Source organism: Coturnix japonica, chromosome 21, assembly GCF_054131305.1.
Source record: "Coturnix japonica strain WE chromosome 21, WE-NBRP24, whole genome shotgun sequence".
In the NCBI taxonomy this organism is placed as follows: Eukaryota; Metazoa; Chordata; class Aves; order Galliformes; family Phasianidae; genus Coturnix; species Coturnix japonica.
The window spans coordinates 5,956,797-5,979,716 of record NC_140683.1 but is presented as its reverse complement, the minus strand read 5'-3'; the positions used below and the strand labels follow the sequence as shown (position 1 = coordinate 5,979,716).

Sequence of the window (22,920 nt, the reverse complement as noted above, 5' to 3'; positions counted from 1 at the left end):
ATAGATATCCCCCAGCATGCCCTGCTCCGTCTCTTTGATTATCCATCCAAGATGGTGAGTACATCTGGGGGTAGTTACCTCCATCCACCTCCATCCATCTCCATCCGCGCACCCCGCCGGGTCACGGCTCTCATTGAAGGCGGTTCGGATGCTCAGCAGCTTCACGGAACCGCGGGGGGGCGGTTCGGTTCGGTTCTAGGCCGAGGATGCGGCAGCCTAAGAGGGGAGGCGGGGCTGGGCCTGGGCCTGGGCCTGGGCCTGGGCCCGATGGGATCCGGGCAGTCCTATAGGCCGCGGAGAGCAACTCGTTGTTTTAAATCTGATATTCTAAATCTGATATTCTAAATCTGATAGTCTCATAAGCGCTTTTAGGTCACATCGAGGTGGTTGGATGCTCTTTAAGTTCATTAAGTGTTTATGGTAATAAAACAAGATGTGTTTTGTATTTGCAGCCGAAAGGAAAAAAGGCCAAGGGGAAGAAGGTGGCACCTGCCCCTGCTGTAGTCAAGAAGCAGGAGGCCAAGAAGGTCGTCAATCCCCTCTTTGAGAAGAGGCCCAAGAACTTTGGCATTGGTGAGTAAGGGGATGTGCAAAGAGCTTCAAGGGCTGGTTTATTTTGTTGTTCATAACTATAGATAGTATATTACATGTGATAAAGCCATGGAGTGGAGCAGGCCATAAAGGCAGCTGCTTTACCATCATGAGTGGTAGAGCTGTGCTCCACTTGGTATCAGAGCTGGCTGTGACACTTTGCCACTCTAAAAGATCCATTATGTATATCCATTATGATGCATTTCACCCCTTTACATGCGATGTGATCAACTAGTTCAGGTTTCTATAATGCTGCTTTTGTCACGTGTGCAGATGATGTGAAACAACACTTGCTATCTGAATGGCAGTGCTGACATACGTAACCACCAAGATCGCTGATGCACTCCTGCCCTATTGCATGCTATTGCTACATGGATTGGGAACAGTTTTGAGTTCAAGTCTGTATTTCTAGGACAGGATATCCAGCCCAAGCGTGATCTCACACGCTTTGTGAAATGGCCCCGTTACATCAGGCTGCAGCGCCAGCGCTCCATTCTGTACAAGCGTTTGAAGGTGCCTCCTGCAATCAACCAGTTCAGTCAGGCTTTGGATCGCCAAACAGGTGAGGACGTGGCCTACAGAATCTCTTTTGACTTCTGTTGTTGATGGTCAATGTGTGTGAGTCAGGAAAGAAACCTAAAGAAGACGTTATTTAATAAGACGCTGCTGTCTGGGAGATCTTTAGGGAGGCTTTAATAGTGACTGATAATGGGAACAGCGAGCTTTGTGAGTTTGCTGCCCTAAATTACTGTTTTGAAAAGGGAGGTGGGAAGTATCAGAGGTCCCACGTAAGGATGTAAAGCAAGAATTCCTCAGTGGGTGCTTCTTGATGCACACGAGCCCTTTAAAACACTGAGATTTCCATGTTATTTTACTAATTAATTCATGTTCACTTCCAGCCACGCAGCTTCTGAAGCTGGCGCACAAATACAGACCGGAAACTAAGCAAGAGAAGAAGCAGAGGCTGCTGGCTCGTGCTGAGCAGAAAGCTGCAGGAAAGGGAGATACTCCAACTAAGAGACCACCAGTTCTCCGGGCAGGTAGGTCTACATGAACTTTCCTACTTGCATATATGGGAATGTGGTCTTTTGGAGAGAAAACTGATGGGAAAAGTTGGTGCTCTGCTCCAGCCAAACAGGATTGGACATGCTATGGCAGTGATGTATGAATTTCTTCACCTGAGCTCCAAGTGAAGAGCAAAATAGACGAGCTTTTTAACCCTGAGCTTTAGCAAATTGTCCATGGAATATCTTACTCTGTGCTACTGAGTGGATATGAAAAGTTCTCATTCTGAAAGGTGTGCTGTGAAAGCAGCTGATTTTATGAGGCTTACGTGAAAGCTCTGGTGAAAAGACTGACTTGAAACAGACTTGTATAATTTGTTTTTTAGGTGTTAACACTGTCACGACTCTGGTAGAGAACAAGAAAGCTCAGCTTGTGGTGATCGCCCACGATGTAGACCCTATTGAGGTAAGCACGGTAGAGGCTGCCTGTATAACTCCACTTGAGGTTGGAACTCAAATGCTTATGGACGTTCAAACTTTCCTTGGACTTAGAATGAGGCTTGGCCCTTGCGATGATGTATGAATTTCTTCACCTGAATCAATAATGAAGAGCAAAACGAGCTTTTTAACACTGAGCAATTGCCACAGCCCAGGCCAGCTGAAACGCTACTAAGATGTTGTACCAGCAATACAGCACGCTCTGTCTCTTTTCAGCTGGTGGTCTTCTTGCCAGCTCTGTGCCGCAAGATGGGGGTGCCATACTGCATCATCAAGAGCAAGGCCAGGCTGGGGCGACTGGTGCACAGGAAAACTTGTACCTGTGTTGCTTTCACCCAAGTTAACCCGTAAGTATTCTGTGTGCTGATTTGCTTCAGATCCTGAAGCTAGAGGTTTAGCTTATTAAATAGGGCGTTATTATTAAATGTATAAGCTGAACTCTAAGCATTGATGGCTTTTGTGATTAACCTTTTGTTATACTTAACCTGAAAAATGATGTTCGTATTAAGAGTTAATTCCAAGACAGAAGACTTACAGAAAACATTAAACTGATGCTCTAAAGAAATGCATCTGTCCCCAACAGGGAGGATAAGGGTGCCCTTGCAAAGCTGGTGGAGGCTGTTAAGACCAACTACAATGACAGATATGATGAGGTAAGATGTGTGGCCCTTGTCTTTCAGGTTCATACTATGAACATCCCCAATAGTTTCTCAGTAAGATGCAGATTTCTGTTTTGGAGTGAGATCAGCTTAAGGCCTGTTGGGTGTAGACTGTAGCTAGGGGTTTTTTAGGTATTCAGATAGTTTACCTGAGGATGGGGTACAAAGTGAACACTGTCACCAAGAAAGAGGTAAACAGAGCCTAATGCAAGGACATGAATGTAAAGAGATCTGCTTCAGCTAGACGTGATTCCATCCCTGAAGTCCTGAAGCAAATCTCATGATAGGGAAAGGCTTTCAATTGTCGTATCTGTGCTGCTCCCAGAATGTAATTCACTGCTTTAAAAATGAGTGAGTAGGAGTTCAACCTTTTGTCATGAAGGATTGGAACTGAGCACAGTTGAATGTATGCAGACTCTTAACTTCAACTTGTTCTTCCTTCTTTGCAGATCCGTCGTCACTGGGGTGGTAACGTCTTGGGTCCAAAATCTGTTGCTCGCATTGCCAAGCTTGAAAAAGCAAAGGCTAAAGAACTGGCTACTAAGCTGGGCTAAAGATGTACTGATTTGGTACCATGGTTTGTGTACATAAAAAGAATAAATCCCCAGATCAAATTTTAGTGGTCTCTTATTAATGAGGGTTGCAATCAGTGGGTTGCGAATGATCATTACCCGCCTTCTCTTATCCAAAGGGTTGGATAGAACAGCATAGAAGGCAGCAAAGAACACATTATTTCCCTTAGAACAGTTTCCCTTGGCTGTTAAGCTAGCCATCTGTTTGCCTCCTTTAAGCATAGACCCACAGCTGCACATACTGGTGCTCCTACACTGAATGGGCTAAGCTAGGCTATTTCTGGCTTTAAGCCTAGCTTAGGAATGCAGATATCTGACTTGGAAATAGCTGTAAATCATTAGTGCCTAGCCTTAATTACTGCATGGATTTAATAAAGGCATGTTTGTGTAGTTGTGACACTTAAAAGAACTAAGCAAATCAGGACCTTTATAGGTTTGTAATGTCTCTTTTATGACAAGACCAGACAGTGAAGGCACACTAAAGGAGTGGAAGAAGTATCTAACCCTACTCCAGCTCTTTGCTGACTGTTGGCTTTGGTCTTGTGGCATTCTTGTCAGCCCAAGCTGAGGCAGCTCTTAGTTATTTCTGCCAGCCCCGATAATGTTGTAAAGCTACACACTCTCTTTAGTCAAACTGGAGTCTGCAGTTGTTCCATTTAATTCAGATCTGTCCCCTTGTTAAGTTGTAAGATATGCAACAAATCACAAGGCAAATACTAACAGGCCTGTTTTATTTATCCTGATGGAACTGCAGTGCCCCCATCTTGGCTTCAGGAACGACTGCTAGGTGAAAAATAGGGATTGATCAAATCCCTTGCCCTGATTTGTTTAGACTGAATATAGAAAATACAGCAGTGGAGAAGAAAAGGTTTTGTAGCTTGTGACCAAACTACCCAAATACAATAGAAAAATGCATCCTTCAGATGATCACAAAGCTGTTGTAAGTAAGTGTGTCAACACCCACCATTAATCCTGATGTTCAAACTGCTGCCAGCATCAGCTGTTACGTCCCATGCCCTGAGACTGAGCTCTTCAGGATTGATCTGGCTGCAGTCTTGTCTGTATTACAGGAGAGCAGGAATGAATCCTTCCCCTCATACAGGTACTTTTCGTATGAATTTTCTGTACCACAAGAAGGAAGTTGCAGCACACAGGCCGTACCTGTGACAAGGAGTGAGAAAATACATCATCCAAACATATACAAACAGTTTGCAGCTGAAGATCTCATCAATCCCCCTGATACGGGAGCAAGAATGCTGGGGGGAAAATTATTTCCCTGCTTTCAGTGGATTCAACAGAAAGCATTTTAAGGCTTCATGTTCAGAAAACAAAGGTCAGACGCTGCTGCCTGGGTAGCTTACCAGGTAATGATGTACTGCATGTGCTCGTTTCTCAGGCTCACTCTTGTCTGGCCTCCAATGGGACCTCCTGGGACTGTGCTTCCTGTAGGTACAGCACAGCGTCAGATGTTTGGTCTGCAAAGCCCTGAGCTGCCCATGCTCTGCCAAGTGAGCAGCTCGGTGTGATGTAGGTCACAAAGATTGCCCGCTTCTCTGGGCAGCGGTGTTCCCAAGTTAGCAGCAAAGCCAGCAGCTGTACCTTCAAAACCCTGTACAGTGAACTTAGTACAATACCTCTCAAAAAGCCTTAGGAGAAATACATGATGGGGAAAAGGGGGAGACTGTCATCAGTTGGTTGTGGATTTGGGTTTCTCTGTGACTTACTGAAATCTGCATCAATGAAGATGGGCTCAGCACCGGTCACCTTTGCCATGGCCTCCAGGTCACGGTAGTGCCAGCGGTTTTTTTCAGCGTTATTTTCAGGCACAAAAGGTTTCCTTTTTTCTGATAACCTCACCACCCCCGTGAGATCGATTTCTTCTTCAATCTGAAACAAGAAGAAAAAAAGGAATCTCTTGGGATTCATTTCTTAACATACCAGGACCTGGTAGTACATCACCTGCAGGTCTGGTTACAAGTCAGCCAGCAGGTTGTGCTGTACAGTGCTGTAATACAGCAGGGAAAAAGGCAGATGCCTTATTTCCTTAATCAAAGGCTTCGAGAAAAGGCACCTCTAAGAAGCGCAGTGACTCAGGAAGCTGAATGTGTCTGCTGCCTGTCTTTGTTTGTTAGAAGTGGGCAAGAGGTTAGAAAGTAACATGCAAGGTTTCCCTGTATCCCTCTTACCTGTCCCTTCAGCCTGGTCTCTGGTTTCAGTTTCTTTTTGGGCACGAATCCTCTGTTGACTAAAATCGTGACCCTAGAGTTACATAAACAGGAGAAAAACGCCTTGTGAATTAAAGAAAATTCGTGCTGCTGTCTACAGCTATGAGGAATTGCAAATACAATTTGGAATCAAGACTCAAGCACCTAAGAGACAGATGCATTTTAAGGGAGAGCCTTAACTCACCCTAGATCCGTGCAGTAGAAAGGAGTAATGACGTTTGCTCCATTTTCTGCATGGGATGTCAGCCTTCCAGCTTCTCTGGCTTCTCGCTCAGGGTCCACAAGTGACCGTGGTAAAATGTAGAGCTCCTTGGAGTGATCAAAATGCCCTCGGACCTTTACAGGCCTGTACTCCAATTCCTTCAACTCCATAGGGCTGCAGAGAGCAAGATGAAATGAAAATCACACCTGTGATAGGCAAATTACATGGGTGGATTTCACTATGGAATTCTCAGCTTCCTTACTCTAATGTCAGAGGGATGGGCTCTGATGAAAGTCTAGATGCCAGCTGTGCGATCAAATCTAGTTTCCATTTTCGACGCTGAATCTAGAAGTACACAAACAACAGTAATTCCTGTTCTTTACCCTGCCTATGGTACGATCTATATCAAACAGACAAAGCTTGAAACCTTACAGCCCCAAAGTGCTCATCTCTGATGAATGAAATACATGCTGATACCTGCCATGTGCCGAGACAGAATGCAGTCAGGGGCACGAGGAGGAGGCCCCACTTCAGCCAGATGTCCTCACTAGATGCACCGGTGGCTGCTGTGGAGCTTCGTGGGCTGCAGAGCCTCAGGCAAACATCTGCAGAGAGCCAGAATGAGGCAGCGGACAGGAACAGGAGGAGAGGTGCTAAATTCCTTAGGAAACATCATACTGGTGTGAGGCTGAAAGCGACAGAACCCCACACAGATCTCTGCTCACCTCTCTGCTGGGTCACTGCAGAACCCACTTTGGTTCGGGGCAATCCAAACAACGTCCTTCTGAGCAAGCAAAGCGATACCTAAGGGAGCAATACAACATCCAATGCTGTAATTTGCCTTTATATAAATGTTGGGCGAGCGCCTTCACTTCTTTCTTCATCACTCGGTGCCCAGCGGGGCCCTTCCCATCCCCTTCAGAGCCCTCACAGACCCTGTCTGCCCCCCTCAGAGCCCACCCCGGCCCTGCCCGCTGCCCTCAGCTCTCACCCGGGCCCTTCGCTCCCTCAGCAGCCTTGGCCCCGCTCGCAGCATCAGCCCCCACGTCGCCATGAAGCAACACCGCCACCCCCCCACCACCCAGGCTGTCCCCTCCCCTCTAGCTCCCCCTCTCTATGGTACCGGAACCCGTACCGGAAGTGAGGCGGCTCCTGTCTGTCAGCGCCTCTCTATGGTCAGATCGGTCCTTGCGGTTGTCAGCTCGGCGTGGCCATGGCCGACGTGGTTCCGGAGGTGCCCGACGAGGTGCGGCTGTTCCTGCGGCAGCACCCGCTGCTCAGCATCGAGGAGTCGGGCAAGGTGGGCAGGATCGGTCCGAGGATGGAGCTGGGGGTGTTGGGTGGAGCTGGGGCCGTGAGGGGAACGAGGCTGATCTCAGTCTTCAGGCCGGAGGGGCTTCTCTCGCGGTGTAAATAGGGTTGGGTTATTGAGGAGGGCCCCCCCCCCGGCTCATCGCTGGGCTCTAATGGAGGTTCCTCGCTCTCAGGTGCGGTGCCGGCTGACGGGCCACGAGCTGCCGTGCCGGCTGAAGGAGCTGCAGGCTTACACCGACGGTAGGAAGTACAGGCGGCTGATAAAGACGTCCAGAGAGTTTGATTATAGCAGCTTCGAGCCGCATATAGTGCCCAGCACAAAGAATATGTAGGTATTCAGGTGTGTTCAGTCTCTGTGGCTGAGCTTTAGGGAGTTCCTGAGCACATGAATCTTTTATTTGTTACACAGCACAGTTCGTTTTAAGTGAAAGGTTATTATTAAGTAGTTTGTTTAAACTGTGTTTGTGGCTCTTTCTCCTGTATGTGTGTCTCAGACATCAGCTGTTCTGCAAACTCACCCTCAGACACATCAATAAGCTTCCAGAGCACGTCCTGCGTCACGTCCAAGGGAAACGCTATCAGAAGGCACTGAAGGCATGTGAGTGGGCTGTACCTTCATTAAAGCTGCTTTGTCCCCTGAGCTGTTGAAGTTTTGACGTGCTTCTGAGTTGCATGTGGGCCTGGAAGTAAATAGGACTCGAGGGTTGGGTTGCTTTGCTAAGTGCTGCTCAATCTGTTGCATCTTCAGATGAGAAGTGCCAGAAGGAAGGGGTGAAGTACGTCCCTGCCTGCTTGAGGCAGAAGCAGCAGCGGAGACAGCATGATGAGGACCAGGTGAATGGGAGCAGGCAACCTCACAGAACAGAAGAATTCTGGGAGCCAGACTCTCCCAGGACGGATGAGGATGAGGATGGAGAGGAGACGGACGACAGCATGAGTGATCTGTACCCACGTGAGTAACAACATCGCGATCTTAGAGCAAGTCTGTCAGCTCATTCTCTCACAGAGCCTTTCTACTGCTGCTGGCTGCTCACACTCTGGATATGTGACCTCCATCCAGTTTGAGGTTCTTGGATTTGGAAGAGGCTTGCCAATGCTGAATGTGAAATAGCAGTTATCACACAGTAATACCAGAGCTGGATCCCATAAGGTATGAGGGGAGGGTCTTCACTTTAGATATCGCTGTTTGCCTTGTTTCTCAGCGAGTCCTCCAGCCTGACAGGAGTTGGTGAGGCTGTTCCACTCACATCTGGACAATGCTGCCTTGCTGTAGGAGAGCAGAGCTTTGAGATCCCAGATCTGCCTGTGTTGCCTGGTTCCCAGAACTGGGCTAGTGAAAGCCCCAGGCATTTTACTAATAAAACTTAAGCGTGTTTGTTACTGAGTATTTCAGTATCGACGTATATGATGGGCTGATCCTTGCAGGCCAAAGTCAGCTTAGATGAGTAGAAAATAAGGTTCGGGGTAAGCAGAGCCTGTGTGCACAAAGAACTGATCCTGAGCTAAACCTTTGTATTTTAGCTGGACTCTTCCCAGAAAAAAGCCCAGCAGCTCCACAAAACACAGAGGCCAACGATGGTTTTGCAACAGACAGCGAGGATGATGGGGCCGAGCTGAGCAGGGAGAACGGTGACCTGAATGGAGATGGTGGAAGAATGGATGTGAGCAAAGCAGCTGGCAAGAGGGGAAAGGTAGGAGTCATTGCTGTGCGTAGCAGATGGGGAGCATGAACAGCCATCATCTATCCTGTAGGTGGTTGTCTGATCTGTTCCTGTCTGAGAATCAGCAGAAGGTGTAAATCTATTTAGGAGAATACTTTCTCCATGTGCCAGCCACAGACTTGCATCCTGAGGTGTGAATTAGTAGCAGTAAATGTTTATCCTGTCTGCTCCAACTGGGTTTCTTACTTCCTGTATAAATATCTTCAATTGAATCCTGCTGCACTATCTTTACAGTGAGACTGTGGGTTTTGTAATCTTCCTCTCCACACACACACAAGCTGAACTCTCTCAAAGTCCTGGAGTCCTCCACTTGAGGAGCTGACCAGGTCCTGCCTTTGGGTGCACTTACAGGAGGGAAACAGACACATTATATACATGAGGGTGAATAAACTCTCTCAGGAAACCCTACGGGAGGGACTGGAGCCTTTCTAATCATTATCAACATTGAAAGTTAAGGCTGTTTATTTCTATGGGGAGAGGGTCATTGTTTGCATCTAATGAAAACATATATGTGTCAGAGATGCTAACTCACAAGACAGGGCAAGAAAACACCCTGGCTTACCCTGTGCCCTGGGCTGTGCTTGTTCTGTCTCTTAGTAAAGGAAAACACACTTGATTTCTCTTTAAGCAGCCTGGGGGCAAGGCTGGGTTTAGTTCCTGGAAAAAGCTGATTGACTTTTTCTTTCTACAGAAACAATCAGGCCCTTCAAAGAAAAAATTCAAGAGCTGTCATCAAAAACCCAAAAAGTTCAAGAAAACAACCAATGGTAAATAAATTTTTTATGATAAAAATGCAGCGTGAAGCTTCTTGTGAAACAGTTCCAGATGGTGCACAAGACCAAAGCGTTCACCTGTAAACCCTGCTGCCCATAGCAGTTAGTTGGTACAGCAGGGAGGAGTAGCAAGGGGGAATTAAACTGTGTGTTAACGCTGTCTCTCCATCCACTACTAACAAAACAAGAACTACCACTACAGTAACATAAAGGCAAAGCCACTGCTTGGAACTGTTTATGAAGAGAAAAAGCACACATGTTTAAGGGTCACTAGTCATACACTTCAAGTGGATACAAAGATGCCATTTGTTTTTATTTTGATTGTTTCAAAAATCAAAACATTTTCAAACACAACTAAGGTACAAAATACAGCATAAAATGAGAATTTATACTTATTTTTTTTTCCACATAGAAAGCAAAAATATATTCAGAATGAATTCCAGAACGCTTTGCAGAGCCAATTGATAGCTGACATCCTGTTTCTCAGCCATTGGGGGAGGTCACTGTATTTTAGGGAGATGTGTGAATACAGCAGTGTATGTAAGATACCAGAATCTTCTGTACCAGGACTCACAGCTCTTAAGTCCACATATTGTGCTGCCTAGAAATACCTTATAATGCCCTCCACCTTACCGTGCCTCTTCAGGCAGTAACAGTTCCCTTTTCTGGGGTCTTTCATTAGAAGTTGAACTCTATTTTCACAGAGGCAACTGGTCAGTATTCCAGACTAGTCCATCATCCAGCTCCTTAGTTAGACAGGACACAGAGAACAAGCTGAGGAAGATAACTTAGGGCTACCTACAGAAATGGTTTCTACCGTTCAATTTATAAATACTACAAACACCAACAGCAGTTGAGAGATTTGAGAATGGCTGCCTTGATGTAGTCTATCAGTTCTAAGACCTGCAGTGAAACTGAGCAAAGAACATCCTGTGCTGCACATCAGGAATTGAAAGGACTAGTTTGGTTTGCTATGAAGAGACAGGCACAATAAACACTTGAGGTAAAAACCTCTCCTGCAAAACCTATTTAGAAAGAAGCCTCCTAAGTGACCTGAACTTCAATGCTGGCTTCCTCTCATCTACCCCCACATACTCATCTTTCTCCTCCCCTTCATCAGCAGCACATCCTGCTGTTACATGGGATGCTTTTCCCTTAGGATGATGGAATCGCTGCTTTAACACTTAGCAACACTCTTCTATTTGCCATTTGCTCTATTTAGCCTAGTTTTCTCAACCAATAAATAACCATTCAGGAGAACTGTCCAAGCCAGTATCCTTACCAGGTAATCCAGGTAATTAGTTCCTGCTGGAGATGGTTCAGCTCAATTGCTCCTTGAACAAATAGTAGAGCAGCTTTCTCAAGGGAGACGAGAAGAAATCAAGGTAATGTTAGCAAGTTGGTAGGGCTCATGCTCTAAAAATCTAGGGTGCTTTCATGATCTAATGAAACAGGTTTATCTACCAGCAGAGGACAAAATGCCTCCTCTAAGCAGCATTCACTAAGCATGTTCATGGCACAGAGGCTGTGGCACTGAGGTAAAAAACAGAGCCTTGCTCTCTCCTCTCTTTTAAGCTGAGGAGTTCCTTCCTCTGAACATGAAAGTTACGCTCCTGACTGCTTATTCTCTCTGCAGGCTTTGCACTTGCATTCTTCAACTATAACTGCCTGTAATGCACAGTTGAGAACTGGGACTATTGCAGCACACAGCTGACTTCCATGCTCGTTCCCTATGCATCTCAGGTGTGGCCCAAGATGTCAAGGGGAAGAGTTAGACTTGGAGCTCAGCACTCCAACCTTTCCACTTTTCAGTCAGCTGAGACTGACATAAATGAATCAAGAAAAGCAAGAAGATTATAGTAATTAAAAGATTGACTGCTCTCATCTTGCATGTATTGTGTGCAGGGAAAAAGGGAGGTTTCATGGTTCTGGATAAATACTTTCACCAGTAACCTGCAATTCAGGTGTGAATTTGGAGCATACGTAGATGGACAATGGATGGAAACTGGTTAATAGCAGAAAGGAGCTTTTATTATGGAACGTGCAGCATAACAAGGCTCACTTTCTTGGGAACCCAGGAGGGGGCAACTCTGGGAAAAGAGTGTTGAGTAAAGAGTTCTTTTGGCACAGAATTCTACCAGCATCTAATGTTCTGTCTCTTCAGGAGTACCTTGCCCCTTCCCTCTTAAAATCTTGTAAGCAAGAAGGAATATCACCCCTCAAGAACAGAACTGTAACTTGTTAGAAAACTCTCCCTTTTCTTACCTAAAGCACATTACAGTTACTTTCAGGATTTTCTTTTTGCCTTCTATTTGGGTGCAGGAAATTCCTCCTTCTTGCTAAAAGGAAAGTAATAATGGATTTACAGGCCCTCTGAATAGCAAAATAACCACGAGTTCTTTTGATATGGCTTTCCACCTTGATAAGCAATGCTATAACCAGTGGAACTCCTTATACACAAGATAAGATCTGATGAGGGTGAAAAAGGGGATCCACTTTAAGTTATAGCTAAAACCCAACGTCACACTGAATGATACAGCTGTACTTCTCACAGTTCTCCAAATTTTAAAACAATGTTGACGTTAAAGAGAGCAACCGTTCTACTGCAACTCACTGAAGCACCAGCAAAATGCAGGTTTGCTGGGTTAGTTCCAAATCTAGAAAGTTAGAATGATAAGCCTAGGCAACATTCCTTGAAGAAATGGGATTTTATCTATTATATTACTGGTGCCACTGTAAATCAAATTCAGAACATCTGTGCCTTTAATAAGAAGGGGGCATGTATGTGTAAAATGCTGGCAGTTTTTGTTGAATCCATACAGAATCAGTTCTGATCTTAACGTGTTATGTCCCAAGAAGTGTTGCTACTCCTGTTACCACTCTTTTTTCTTCTCATCCATGGAGACTCCACCAGGACCCAGTGCAACCACAAGGAGGAGCCCTCCAATTACAGACATGGTCTGGAAGAAATCGTATTTGAGGAAGTCGTGCATGGGTTTGTAGGCTGGGATGGTCCAGAAGGCATTGAAGTAGATGTTGATGCCAAACAGCCAGATGACTAGAGTCAAGGCAGCCAGCTTTGTCTTGAAGCCAATTGCCACCAAGATAATCAGGGCTGTGCCCACAATGTTTTGCAGAATCTGCAGGGAGGGGAGATTAAAAAAAACAAACAAATCAAAACCCAAAAACTGAATACTCCCACCAACAAATCAAGCAAGATTTTGTGTCTCTTAAATGGATACACAGAACAGAGCATGGATAAGCAGTTCATAAGAGCAAGTTGTCTTAGTACAGATAATCTAATAACATTTTTTCTAAATATTAATTAAAAAGACTTTAATAGGAAGCAATGAGTAAGACCTACAGCTAATCTGGGAGGTAGTACTATATTTCAGTTCTTTAACTCGTATTTTTTACTCATGATACTTACATAAAAGAAGTTCATGTCAAAATGCAGCAGTGTCATGAACATGAGGACCAGCAGCACACGGCCCCCAAGCTGCATGTACTGCTTAGGAGAGCTCTCCCGCATAGTAGGGACACCAGCAAACATGCTCTTCCCCTCTGAGCGTGACTCAGCCAAAAGCAGCAGCAAGCCTCCCCCCAGGGCAAGGTTCCTACAGAAAGATACAAGTAGAAAATAAAAGCTTTCTTGTTTAAGCAAAACAAAACCAAAACAACTAGATCTACAGGTAAACACAAACTATGAAGTCTGATCTGACAATTTTAACTCTAACAATCTGATTATTAGTGAGAAACGATTACTCTGTACCCTGCACTAGAATCTGCAGCTGAAACAGCAGCTTTGTACACAGTGCAGGTTTACACAAGCCTGCATAGACACACACGGCCTGCTAGAGAAGTCTGGCACACACAGCTCAGGCGCAGTCATTCAGCATTTGTTATTCTGTACCTCTGGTTTAACTACATATGCTAAAGAAGTCCAGAGTTTGCTTTGAGAAAACAGAACAGCAGCACTGCTAGGAGATGTTACACATTTACAGGGTTGTAGTAAGCCCAAGAGCACAGATCTTGTGCTGCTACCCCCATCCTACCCTCAGAGGAGAGGGGTGAAAAGTTAACAGCCACCACTCCACATTTTAGAGGGAAGTTCCTTATCAATAAACTTGTCTTCTGCTTATGGAGGGTGATATAGACTTGAAACCACAGAAACCAGCCTAGTATCTAAATGTTTCAGTTTTCTCAAATAAATCCTTTGATCTCGCATGTAAGCACAGCTGCTATTTTAACTGTTTAAGAAATAGCAGCTCACTGATCCAAACCAGATCCCGAGCTCTCAGCAAGGATGTCACAGCAGTAATCAGATCTTAGTGGATCTTAGGATTAATCTCTTCTTTCTGCAGTAGTGAACTTGCTGTCTATAGCTTAAACAAGTGCTGTATGTACACTAAGTGCTGGGATATTAATACAAGCAGACCATCTGTAAAATCTTTCCAGCACGCTGTACAAAGACAATTCCCTGTCAGAGAATGGAAGCAACAGACAAAAGCTTTTGTTGTGTTTTGATAAAAACTGAAGTAGTCATACCTCATCAAGAACTTCAGGTCCCATAGAATGCTGTATGCAATAGTCTAGGCAAAGAATAAAATAAGTTGAAAACACCACGTACATTGTACTGAAGTTCTGCATGTTATGTTATCAAACCTGTACCATCAATAGCAAATGTCAATTAGAAGTACATTACACTACAGGAAATAAGCTAAATTACACCACCATGGTCCTGTGAGTCAGTGTAAAATAGAACTGAAGCCAGAATTTAACTTGTGCTTCAGCCCCCACAAAAACCATCTGTTTCAAACAAAAATGTTTGTCACTGGGGACAGCCCTTCAGAAGAGCTGTGTGCTGAAGGCTGAAAGCAACTACAAGATCCATATTTGGTATATTACTGACGTACAGGTAAACTGCAAGTCACTTTGGCTAAATTGGTCAAGGTCAAATATTGAATCAGCATCTCCAGCTGACTAATTACAATTATATCCAAGGATCTGTTGGGCATCTCAGAAGAACAGAAACAGCAAAATAGTTCAATGTCACTGAGGACTGGCATTAGGCCAGGGTGGAGAAAAATTCTGGGTATTTAAATATGCTGGTCATACTGCAGCTAAGAGAGAAGACTTGAAAGCTATGGTTTAGAAGGTCTGAAGACTCAAGCCTCCTACCTGTAATGCTATAATTCCAAACAGTCCAAAGCAGGCATATTGCACAAAGTTCCTACTCAGCACCAGGATACAGCCGCCTGAGTTGGGGAAAATTGAACACAGTTACACTTCTGGCTTGCACAGGAAAAGATGCTGCAGGAATGCTAACTTGTTTTGAACTGAGCAGAATCAGATGTGTCAGCTGTGCTGAAGAGTCAGCTAGGATTAATGGCACACTGACACAAATCAGTTTCAGAACCAGTGTTTCTGAACGTGCTTAAAACTGGTAAAATTCTATGAATATCTTTTATTTTACAAAGAGTAAGCATATGCTCAATGTAGCCCATGGTAGACACTCTGGAGCAGTTCTCAGTATTAAAGCATAAAAAGAAGCTGCAGAGAAACTCAACTAATCACAAGGTGAGACTTCACTTTGTTCTTTCCTTTTGTATTATTTTCTTAATGATAACTATTAGGGCAAACATGCTGTACTCTTTGCTTTGAAAGCTTTTAGATCTTTCCTCAAATGTTACAACAAAAAGCCCTGACAGCCCTTCCCACTTTGACATGAGAATTATTAATTACATTAAATTAAACTGGAAATAGAAGGGTAAAAAACTACACCCAAGAACAAAAAGTGAAATTAGCAGAGCAATCAAGGACAATAGATGTGGAACATAATGTAAACAATTAAGATTTTATTCCTTTCAATTTCTGATCACTTAGGAAATATCCAGACGTTCTGCTTTCAGGCTATGTATCTTTGATATAAGAACTCTCTTGTGGTTGAGGTGTACCAACTGCACAGTAAGACCCTGCCACTGAGATTAATCTCTATTAAAAAAAAGCAGGCAGTGAAAGTCTTACCCATGCCCCATTTAAGAAAATGTGATTATTCAACTTAGAGAACTCAGAGTTGTGGGATTGTTTATAGATGGATGTACAGAATTGAAAACAGACTGTTCTAACAGACTCCTGGCATCTGACTCAGAGGTAACGGGTCACAAGAAATTCTTGCAGTTGGTTTCCAGGAAGGCCTGAAGCAGGTCAATTCTTTTCATTCAGCCTGTGGAGCACTATCAATTCTAAGCTATCAGCGGCTGTTAAGAAATCAATGAGGTGTCCCGTGCTTACATGATTCACAGTGCTTGCATGAGCCATGGGGTGGCAGACACACTGGAGTGCTCTGGCATCCACCTTAACAGCTTTAGAGCCACTTACTCAGCTGTCCGAAGAGATTTATGAACACAAAGATGGAGGCTAGGAAATAGCCACAGTTCCACGTTCCATCAATGTAATCCCTCTGTTCGCTCCACTGGAACCACATGCGGATGCCATCCTCCAGGAAGGTGCTGATCAGGCACAGGCGGGCCACGTGGGGGAGGTACTGCTTGGTCACCCTTAGGAACTATAGGCAGACAGCACAGTTAGCAGGGGAGGGAGGACATTGGGCAAGGTGATACTTGAGGCATAAGAGATCCACGCTCCACAGACCGAGGCCAGTGGTTCTCATGCACACACCATCATCAACATCTAGATAGAAACACAGACTTGGCACTACAATTTAAGGAATTTCTCCTACATTCCAGTTTAAGAACACTTGGGAGAGGTTGAGGAAAACCAATTTTCATGCTCTGCCTGAAGAGCATTTTGGTCAAGGACCTGGAAAAAAGCAGATTTCGGCAGTACCCATGTAATGAGAACTGTGTTTTGATGGAGCTCTTACTAGAGGAAGGCTGACCTTGGTCTCAGTTTGCCTCAGTTTCATGTTACAGCTCAACTGATCTATCAGATAGCCAGGAGCTGAAAGGGCAATCCTACTCCCACCCACATGCTCAGGCACTCAACACCCTGTAACAAACTGATTCAGGGAGCGAGGCTGACAGAGACTGCAGAAAGATTAAAAAACATGCATGTGCTTCTGCCAAGCTAGATCCCTCTACAACTCATAGAAGCACCATGTATCTGTGTGAAAGCTCACTTATACACAGAAAAAGATACTGCATCTGGACTATGACAAGTGCTCAACTACATCACATGGCTTCCTGAAGGGAATTGCTTATTACTTAACAGAGATTTCCACTAGGCATTATCACTCTGAATACAAATCAGCACCCAGCTGCCCACTGCACATACAGCTTCGGCTTGGCCACATCTCTAGAAAGACACATGGAGTGAGTATGTGCTGCTGCTCAGGCAAGAGCTGTCTAGTAAGTAACAAATGTAAATAAACCTAAAACTAACTCTACAAGATCAACCAGGAGGATTTCCACCTTCACCTGAAACAGTTTGGGCAGGTTGACACTTGTGAAAGTCAATGCCCCTGTTACGAGTCTTCATGCAGAATGGACAGACTTACCAGAAATCCCTAATGCAGAATTAGGAGCAGCCATTGAATAAAACTCCACTATCCCACACACAGTTTGATGCGTTGTGAAGCACATTCAGCATGAAAAGGGCATGGGGAAAGCCACATGTGCAGAGGTGTTTGCCAGACAGCACTGAACTTTGTAACAAAGCGGACAGAAACAGCAGACCAAGCTCTGCTTTCCTGATTCAGAACTTATATCGTCTCTGGGTTAGTCTGTACAACTAATAAGCTAGTTTCTGGTCAGAATATTTTTTGAGGCTCCAGAAGCTTTCAGTACACATGGGAGTGAGTGAATACAATGGACACTAAAGCCATTTCTGCAAGTTTTCACTTGTTACACTAATTAGTAAGTACTAAAGGCCTTATCAAATTCTATGGAAATTAAAAGCTTTGCTTACTCTGTAACCAAAGATTATCACAAGAAAAAAGGATCTGGCAAACATGCTTAACAGTTAATATCAGAACAAACTACACTAGTTGTACTGTATGCATCCAGAGTCTAAGGGTCAAGATTGGAGTCAATTAAGTGCACATTAAGCACAGCTGTACTCTGACTTGGGGCTGCTACCTCAGCCTGGTTAAAGCCACGGTAGCAGTTGGATCAATGAGTCAGAAGAAAAAATTGGTGATCTTTGTCACTGAAGAAGAAACATCTTGGTTTACAGTTCCCTTCTCTCCCTTATTTCACTGTGTGTTTAGACAGCCTGAGGCCAAGAATACTACAGATGAAGTTACTTTGGAAATTGGTTGAAAAAAACTTGGTCTAAAGGGGTGAAGCATAAGAAGGAAATGCAAGAGGACACAGGCTGAATACCTGTAGGAAAACGAATTAAACCATTGCTGGGGAAAGCCTGCAAAAAGCAGTAAGTACTACAGAGGAAATCCACTGCCAGGCCTCATCTCTGCGGCTTTTGAAGTGGGTCATGTAAGTTTATCTCATCTTCCTCTTCCCCGAAAGAGCTGCCAACAGTACATGGGAAAGAGCCAAAAAGACATTTAGCATTTACCTGTTCTCTTGGCGTGTAATGGGAATTTAACACTATCCGTTAAACACAAGTGTGAGCGTCCAATCAGCTGAAGACAAGTCAGAGCAACTGAGGCCTAAAGCAGCTGCAGTGCTAAGCAACCTTATCATGACATACACCATCTCTGGACATCCATAAGTCATGGAGCTGCATTTATTTAGCTACACACAAGCTGAAACCACTGTGTATAGCCAGCTTAAAGCAAATTAACTTCAGAAACAAGAGAAGGATAAAAAACAAGTGAGAATGGTGAGGAAAATCCAGAAAGAAGAAGAAAAGAGTATCTAAATTCTATCTCAAAATTCACACAATGTCTTGTGTGGCAGTTACATGACAAGAGAACGTAAGTAATGGAGGCAAGGACACAGCAACTTAAAGAAACAGGTCTCTGTTAGTGGGACTGAGCCAATACCTTCAGAAATCCAATCTTGTCCCTACACATCAATAGTGGCAGGTAGGTGAGCACGCTGTATTTTGAGACCAAATCCTAAGCCCAGGTATGATTCACAAGGGTAAAAAGCAGCATGAAACTTTACAGCTGCAGATGATAAATTTAACCAGGCAATACACTTGTCTTAAGATGCACACTACTATGTACTTAATAAAAAACAAAGTGTTGAGATGAATAGAGGTGACAGCATTAAAGACAGGATGTGCAGTAATCAGATGGCTTATTCTGCTCTGGGTTTTGCATCAATTGTTCTTAGCACCTGCTGCTTCCTTGTAAGAGTCAAACACCTAGGGAAAAGATAACAAAATACCAAAGTCAAACTGTCTGACAGGAGAACAGCTGGTTCTGCGATGGCAGTCAAGTCATTAGCATAGAGCAGAGGGGCTCTGTGTTGCCATTTCCCCCTCTAATGGGATTAGGAGGGCAAATAGATTTAAATGCTCCTCTTAGGTTGACGTGCAAAGATGCACAGGGGGGTGGTTGAACCATAGAAGCACACAGCAACAGATGATCTAGGGATACTAACATCCAATCTCTGTTCAATATATCCCCACCTCCAAATTTATAAGCACCCTGCCCCATTTTGATATAGGGGAGCACACCGTAGCACAACCACAGATAAGACCAATACTCGGCCCAAACTGTGGCACAGTGTTCCCCAAGGTGCATTCTATAAGCAGAGATAAGTGAACAAACACACACACTGGGTGGTAGCACAGCATGCAACAATTCTCATTTTCCTCCAGATTTGTGAGGCTGATTTTACCAAACTTAACAGAAATGCTTCAACAATTAACATTGGTCCAAAGTCTAACCACAAAGATTTCTCTCATTTATGTGTGTTTATCATACATTATGATCACAGTGCTGAACGACCATCTGTTACTAAAGAGAAAACTCCTCTGGGCTTCAGAACATTACCAGTTCACAGCTTCTGATAAAGATCTACTTGAAATATCTAGTCTGATTTTAGTTAAGGAAGTACTCTGTTCTCAAGTGAACTAACAGCTCTAGTAGATGCCACTGATGTTCAAGAGCAGGATGCTTGCTTTCCTTTCATCAACCTGTATGTGTATATATATATATATATATTTGTGGAGACCTCACCTAATAATCACAAGGACAGTAGCACCCATCACATCAGGCTAACCAACATACACAGCCTGTTAGTGTAACCTAGATATTGAAATAAGTACAAGAGCCTTGTTGTCAAAAGGCGAAGAGAGACCTCTGATCCACCAGAACATTTAGTCTTAATCACGTTTTTAATTGCACTATGATTTATCACGACAACGCTTTTCACTTATAGAATGTGCTTTATACCAATTCCCTTTTCAAGACTATTCAATCAAATCCTTAGAATGGGATTTCTTAGTCATCTACTGCATATTGCTATCACTATTCATGGGAAGGATCTTTCCCAGCCTGAGAGGAATAGGCTGCATTTGGTTTAGAATGCTAAAGAATCAGTATACCAATATGACTAAGCTAGAGCTTCCAGATTCAGTTCCTTAATATAAAGGTCAGACTAACAATGAAATGTTTTCTTCTCCCTTCTATTACCTTCAAAATAGGATAGAGAGATGTTAGAATTAGCTGAATAACGTGCACCAGCATTCACATAGGAAAAGTAACTGAAACCCCAGCCTGGTTCTCCCTTACAGTCCTTTCACTGCAGTACAATGACTCAATGTCTCATTGCATTTTTGTCCTCCTCTTTTTTCTTTCAGAACAGCAGAAATACCAGGCACCCACATTCCTAAATATTATTGCATTAGACATTAGAAAAGTTGCTTGAGATTTGCCCTGCCTTATGGGGATTACAAGAGAGAGGCCTACAGTTCCCTACCTCAATCACTACAGCCACTACGTACTGCTTTTCTTTATCAGCGTAAGAACAGCATATGGTGACTGCACTGACAAGCTTAACATGCAGTATTTTAACAAGTATCACTACTGCACAACCACTGGCTATAGATGCGTGCTAAGCTAAACTACTGGCCAGTATTCACAAGTGATCTAGGCCACCTTCTTGTCACCCCAGTAATTCCCTTGTGTGAGGGCAGGTACCCATTTGACCTAAACATGGAGATAAATGAACCAGCTGAAAATGAACACTGGAATTCTTTCAGCCAGTTCAGCTTGTCAGTCTGGTGACAGGTAAGTGCTAATGTGTGAGAAGGAAAGTGGAACACAGCCTTGGGAAGAGTGGGACAGCTCTGGTCAGTGACAGCTAACTGTCCAGCTGCCCTGCAAGGCCTTAGCTTCAGTGCAGTACTCCACTCTATTGGGATGGTTCACCTGAGAAGAGCCACTTGTTTTACACCTTGGGAGACTTCTCATGAGTATCTTGACATTTAAAGTGTAGCTTTCTTAATTCAAACGGCAATGGAAGCGTTGGAAAAATTAAGTCTTAGCGTTTGAACTTCAGGAAAATGTGATTCTTGCTTTAACGACATACTCAGTACTTACTGATAAGCTATGGAAACAGCTGTAACATTCTCCCCACAGTGCTTTATGCTACAGAAAGTAAGACTTGTCAGATCTTTAATATGAGGAATGAAGCGAGCAAGGTTGTCAATTAGAGTGTATTCAGGTCCCAGCACAGTAATTATCCAGCTTCCCGAACTCCCTCACCAACAGGAGTTTCAACATAGTGACAGTCCAGATGTTCTAACTGTCTTTTTTAATCCACCCTGAACTAAGTCTCTGTAACATCAAGCCTTCACTTCACAATATATACCAAAGGTTATTATTTGCTAAGACTCTCCACTCCTACACCAGTGTGATATGATACTGAGTTTTAGCAACAGGCACAGCATTGAAATGATCTCATTGAGCAAGGAGGCAGCCATTTGGAACCAGAATCATCTGAGGAACATTTCAGTTACTTGAAAGGCAGCAGTTATTTTGCAATCTGATGGGTAAGAACATGTAAACACCCCAAATTCTGTGACTAAGGGAAAGATTTGCCTTTAAATAGTATGTGCTCAAACACAAATAAAAAAATCAGCCATTTAAAACTCACATTTTTGCCGGACAAAAGAGCTTTCACTGCTATGAAGAGTGGGGGTTAGAGACATCTAGAAATAGGCACACAGGAATAAACAGAGAGGTGTTATAAAAAGGTCAGGACAACGGTGTAAGTTTTGGCAAGCAACACAAACGCTATATTGACAGCTTACATTCTCCTTTAGAGAACAGGGTAAGTACAGGATGACGAAAATAATTAGGACACCTATTAAACTGGGTGCTGCCAAATACCACAAGCTCTAAAATGAGTCTTCCATCCGGGGCAGGGAGGAAGTGCTGAGCAGGTCTTCCCAGAGAGCCCAGCAGTGACAGCGCAGCCCCGGGAGCTGCAGACATTGTACCACTGACTGTTCAGAAGATTCAAGTGCATAAACGGGTAGAATAAGGTTTTTGCAAGGAATGTGATAAACTATCATGAGATGTTAGATCTTATTCTCAATTACATGAATCGCTAGAACCGTGAAAGTCTTTCTGACATTATCACTGCTTATACACAGAGTATCTCTGCTGTTGTGTGTATGGATAAGTGATTATAAGCTTCTATTTCACAGAAAGCTGCAATTATTGAAATCAAGGTAAGAAGGACCGAGACAACACCTGCTCATTTGCTTTCACAGAATCACAGAATGACCCGGGTTGGAAGGGACCTCAAGGATCATGTAGTCCCAACCCCCTGCCTGGCAGGGCCACCAAACATACACCTTTACTAGATCAGGTTGCCCAGGGCCCCGTCCAACCTGGCCTTGAACACCTCCAAGGACGGGGCATCCACAACCTCCCTGGGCAGCCTGTTCCAGGGCCTAACCACTCTCCTAGTAAAGAGCTCTCCTTCCACTCCAGCTCTAAACACAGCACATCAGGGCCTCGCACGCTGCCAGAGATGGGGCCCATCACCTTCCCTTCACATACACCCCACAAACACACCTCGGCCTCCCGCTCTCCCCCCACACACCCAGCAATAGGATGAGGCCGGCATCCCGGCTCCAGCTCACCCATCCGACAGGCAGAGGACACCGCGGCCTCCCCACACCGTGAGGGCCCACAGCCGCTCCCTCAGCACCAGGTCCCGGCCTCAGCCTCCCACCGCGGCCCACCTCACCTCCCCCAACCCAGCGGGCACCCACCTGATCCGCGAAGTCCTCAGCGGTGCTCATGATATCGTTCTGACCCATAGCAGCGGAAAAAGGAGGCCAGGCCTCACACTAAAGGGGCTGCGGCCGCAGGGAAGGAAGGAAGAAGGAAGGAAGGAAGGAAGGAGAGGAGGGGGGGAGCGCCGGGCCGCGCCGCACCGCCAATGCTGCCACGTAGGCCAGGCCTTAAA

At 44.5% G+C, this 22,920-nt stretch overlaps 4 protein-coding genes, 1 long non-coding RNA gene and 3 other non-coding genes across 12 annotated transcripts; 5 read left to right on the top strand and 3 right to left on the bottom strand.

Moving 5' to 3' along the window:
• The first annotated feature begins 28 nt into the window (after window positions 1-28).
• On the top strand, window positions 29-3,366 carry RPL7A (ribosomal protein L7a). Its single transcript, XM_015879074.2, has 8 exons — window positions 29-54; window positions 453-573; window positions 1,004-1,153; window positions 1,491-1,631; window positions 1,982-2,061; window positions 2,310-2,440; window positions 2,677-2,746; window positions 3,202-3,366. Exons 1-8 carry the CDS (start codon window positions 52-54, stop codon window positions 3,304-3,306), a joined length of 801 nt encoding a protein of 266 aa, XP_015734560.1. The 5' UTR covers window positions 29-51; the 3' UTR covers window positions 3,307-3,366.
• Window positions 860-934, top strand: LOC116654196 (small nucleolar RNA SNORD24). The gene has a single exon (XR_004309180.1). It is a non-coding gene; the product is annotated as a small nucleolar RNA SNORD24 (small nucleolar RNA).
• Window positions 1,744-1,820, top strand: LOC116654195 (small nucleolar RNA SNORD36). The gene has a single exon (XR_004309179.1). It is a non-coding gene; the product is annotated as a small nucleolar RNA SNORD36 (small nucleolar RNA).
• LOC116654190 (small nucleolar RNA SNORD36) lies at window positions 2,163-2,235 on the top strand. Its single transcript, XR_004309173.1, has one exon. It is a non-coding gene; the product is annotated as a small nucleolar RNA SNORD36 (small nucleolar RNA).
• A 672-nt stretch (window positions 3,367-4,038) lies between the features above and the next one.
• On the bottom strand, window positions 4,039-10,358 carry SURF1 (SURF1 cytochrome c oxidase assembly factor). 3 transcript variants are annotated; one of them, XM_085521258.1, is made up of 9 exons: window positions 6,887-10,358; window positions 6,477-6,555; window positions 6,229-6,356; window positions 6,014-6,096; window positions 5,734-5,925; window positions 5,511-5,583; window positions 5,049-5,211; window positions 4,686-4,767; window positions 4,039-4,485 (listed from the first exon to the last, which is right to left on the bottom strand). In XM_085521258.1, exons 5-9 carry the CDS (start codon window positions 5,919-5,921, stop codon window positions 4,419-4,421), a joined length of 573 nt encoding a protein of 190 aa, XP_085377384.1. In that variant the 5' UTR covers window positions 5,922-5,925; window positions 6,014-6,096; window positions 6,229-6,356; window positions 6,477-6,555; window positions 6,887-10,358; the 3' UTR covers window positions 4,039-4,418. The 3 variants fall into 3 exon arrangements, with proteins under 3 accessions (XP_085377384.1, XP_015734555.1, XP_085377385.1); XM_015879069.2 differs by lacking the exon at window positions 6,887-10,358 and adding an exon at window positions 6,743-6,827; XM_085521259.1 differs by lacking the exons at window positions 6,014-6,096; window positions 6,887-10,358 and adding an exon at window positions 6,743-6,827.
• Window positions 6,920-9,578, top strand: SURF2 (surfeit 2). 3 transcript variants are annotated; one of them, XR_014936251.1, is made up of 6 exons: window positions 6,930-7,051; window positions 7,239-7,393; window positions 7,560-7,663; window positions 7,814-8,215; window positions 8,587-8,756; window positions 9,478-9,578. XR_014936251.1 is itself a non-coding variant. In XM_015879059.3 (6 exons), exons 1-6 carry the CDS (start codon window positions 6,965-6,967, stop codon window positions 9,559-9,561), a joined length of 804 nt encoding a protein of 267 aa, XP_015734545.1. In that variant the 5' UTR covers window positions 6,930-6,964; the 3' UTR covers window positions 9,562-9,578. The 3 variants fall into 3 exon arrangements, 2 of the variants coding, with proteins under 2 accessions (XP_085377386.1, XP_015734545.1); XM_015879059.3 differs by having other exon boundaries at window positions 7,814-8,017; XM_085521260.1 differs by lacking the exon at window positions 7,239-7,393 and having other exon boundaries at window positions 6,920-7,051; window positions 7,814-8,017.
• Window positions 9,848-22,917, bottom strand: SURF4 (surfeit 4). The gene is made up of 6 exons (XM_015879058.3): window positions 22,724-22,917; window positions 15,941-16,127; window positions 14,741-14,817; window positions 14,108-14,151; window positions 12,990-13,176; window positions 9,848-12,699 (listed from the first exon to the last, which is right to left on the bottom strand). The coding sequence occupies exons 1-6, from the start codon at window positions 22,769-22,771 to the stop codon at window positions 12,433-12,435; spliced, it is 810 nt and encodes a 269-aa protein (XP_015734544.1). The 5' UTR covers window positions 22,772-22,917; the 3' UTR covers window positions 9,848-12,432.
• On the bottom strand, window positions 18,255-21,651 carry LOC146757449 (uncharacterized). The gene is made up of 2 exons (XR_014936265.1): window positions 21,595-21,651; window positions 18,255-18,853 (listed from the first exon to the last, which is right to left on the bottom strand). It is a non-coding gene; the product is annotated as an uncharacterized LOC146757449 (long non-coding RNA).
• Window positions 22,918-22,920: the final 3 nt, after the last annotated feature.

Coding starts and splice junctions, on each gene's coding strand:
- RPL7A (XM_015879074.2), top strand. Junction 1,632..1,981: donor ACCACCAGTTCTCCGGGCAG/GTAGGTCTACAT, acceptor TTTGTTTTTTAG/GTGTTAACACTGTCACGACT. Junction 2,441..2,676: donor GCTTTCACCCAAGTTAACCC/GTAAGTATTCTG, acceptor TGTCCCCAACAG/GGAGGATAAGGGTGCCCTTG.
- SURF2 (XM_015879059.3), top strand. CDS start 6,965: ATGGCCGACGTGGTTCCGGAGGTGCCCGACGAGGTGCGGCTGTTCCTG. Junction 7,052..7,238: donor GCATCGAGGAGTCGGGCAAG/GTGGGCAGGATC, acceptor CCTCGCTCTCAG/GTGCGGTGCCGGCTGACGGG. Junction 8,018..8,586: donor CATGAGTGATCTGTACCCAC/GTGAGTAACAAC, acceptor TTTGTATTTTAG/CTGGACTCTTCCCAGAAAAA.
- SURF4 (XM_015879058.3), bottom strand. CDS start 22,771: ATGGGTCAGAACGATATCATGAGCACCGCTGAGGACTTCGCGGATCAG. Junction 14,818..15,940: donor AAATCTCTTCGGACAGCTGA/GTAAGTGGCTCT, acceptor TCCCCAACTCAG/GCGGCTGTATCCTGGTGCTG. Junction 12,700..12,989: donor TTGACATGAACTTCTTTTAT/GTAAGTATCATG, acceptor CCCTCCCTGCAG/ATTCTGCAAAACATTGTGGG.
- SURF1 (XM_015879069.2), bottom strand. CDS start 6,805: ATGGCGACGTGGGGGCTGATGCTGCGAGCGGGGCCAAGGCTGCTGAGG. Junction 6,556..6,742: donor TGAGGGAGCGAAGGGCCCGG/GTGAGAGCTGAG, acceptor TTGCTCCCTTAG/GTATCGCTTTGCTTGCTCAG. Junction 6,357..6,476: donor TGCAGTGACCCAGCAGAGAG/GTGAGCAGAGAT, acceptor GGCTCTCTGCAG/ATGTTTGCCTGAGGCTCTGC.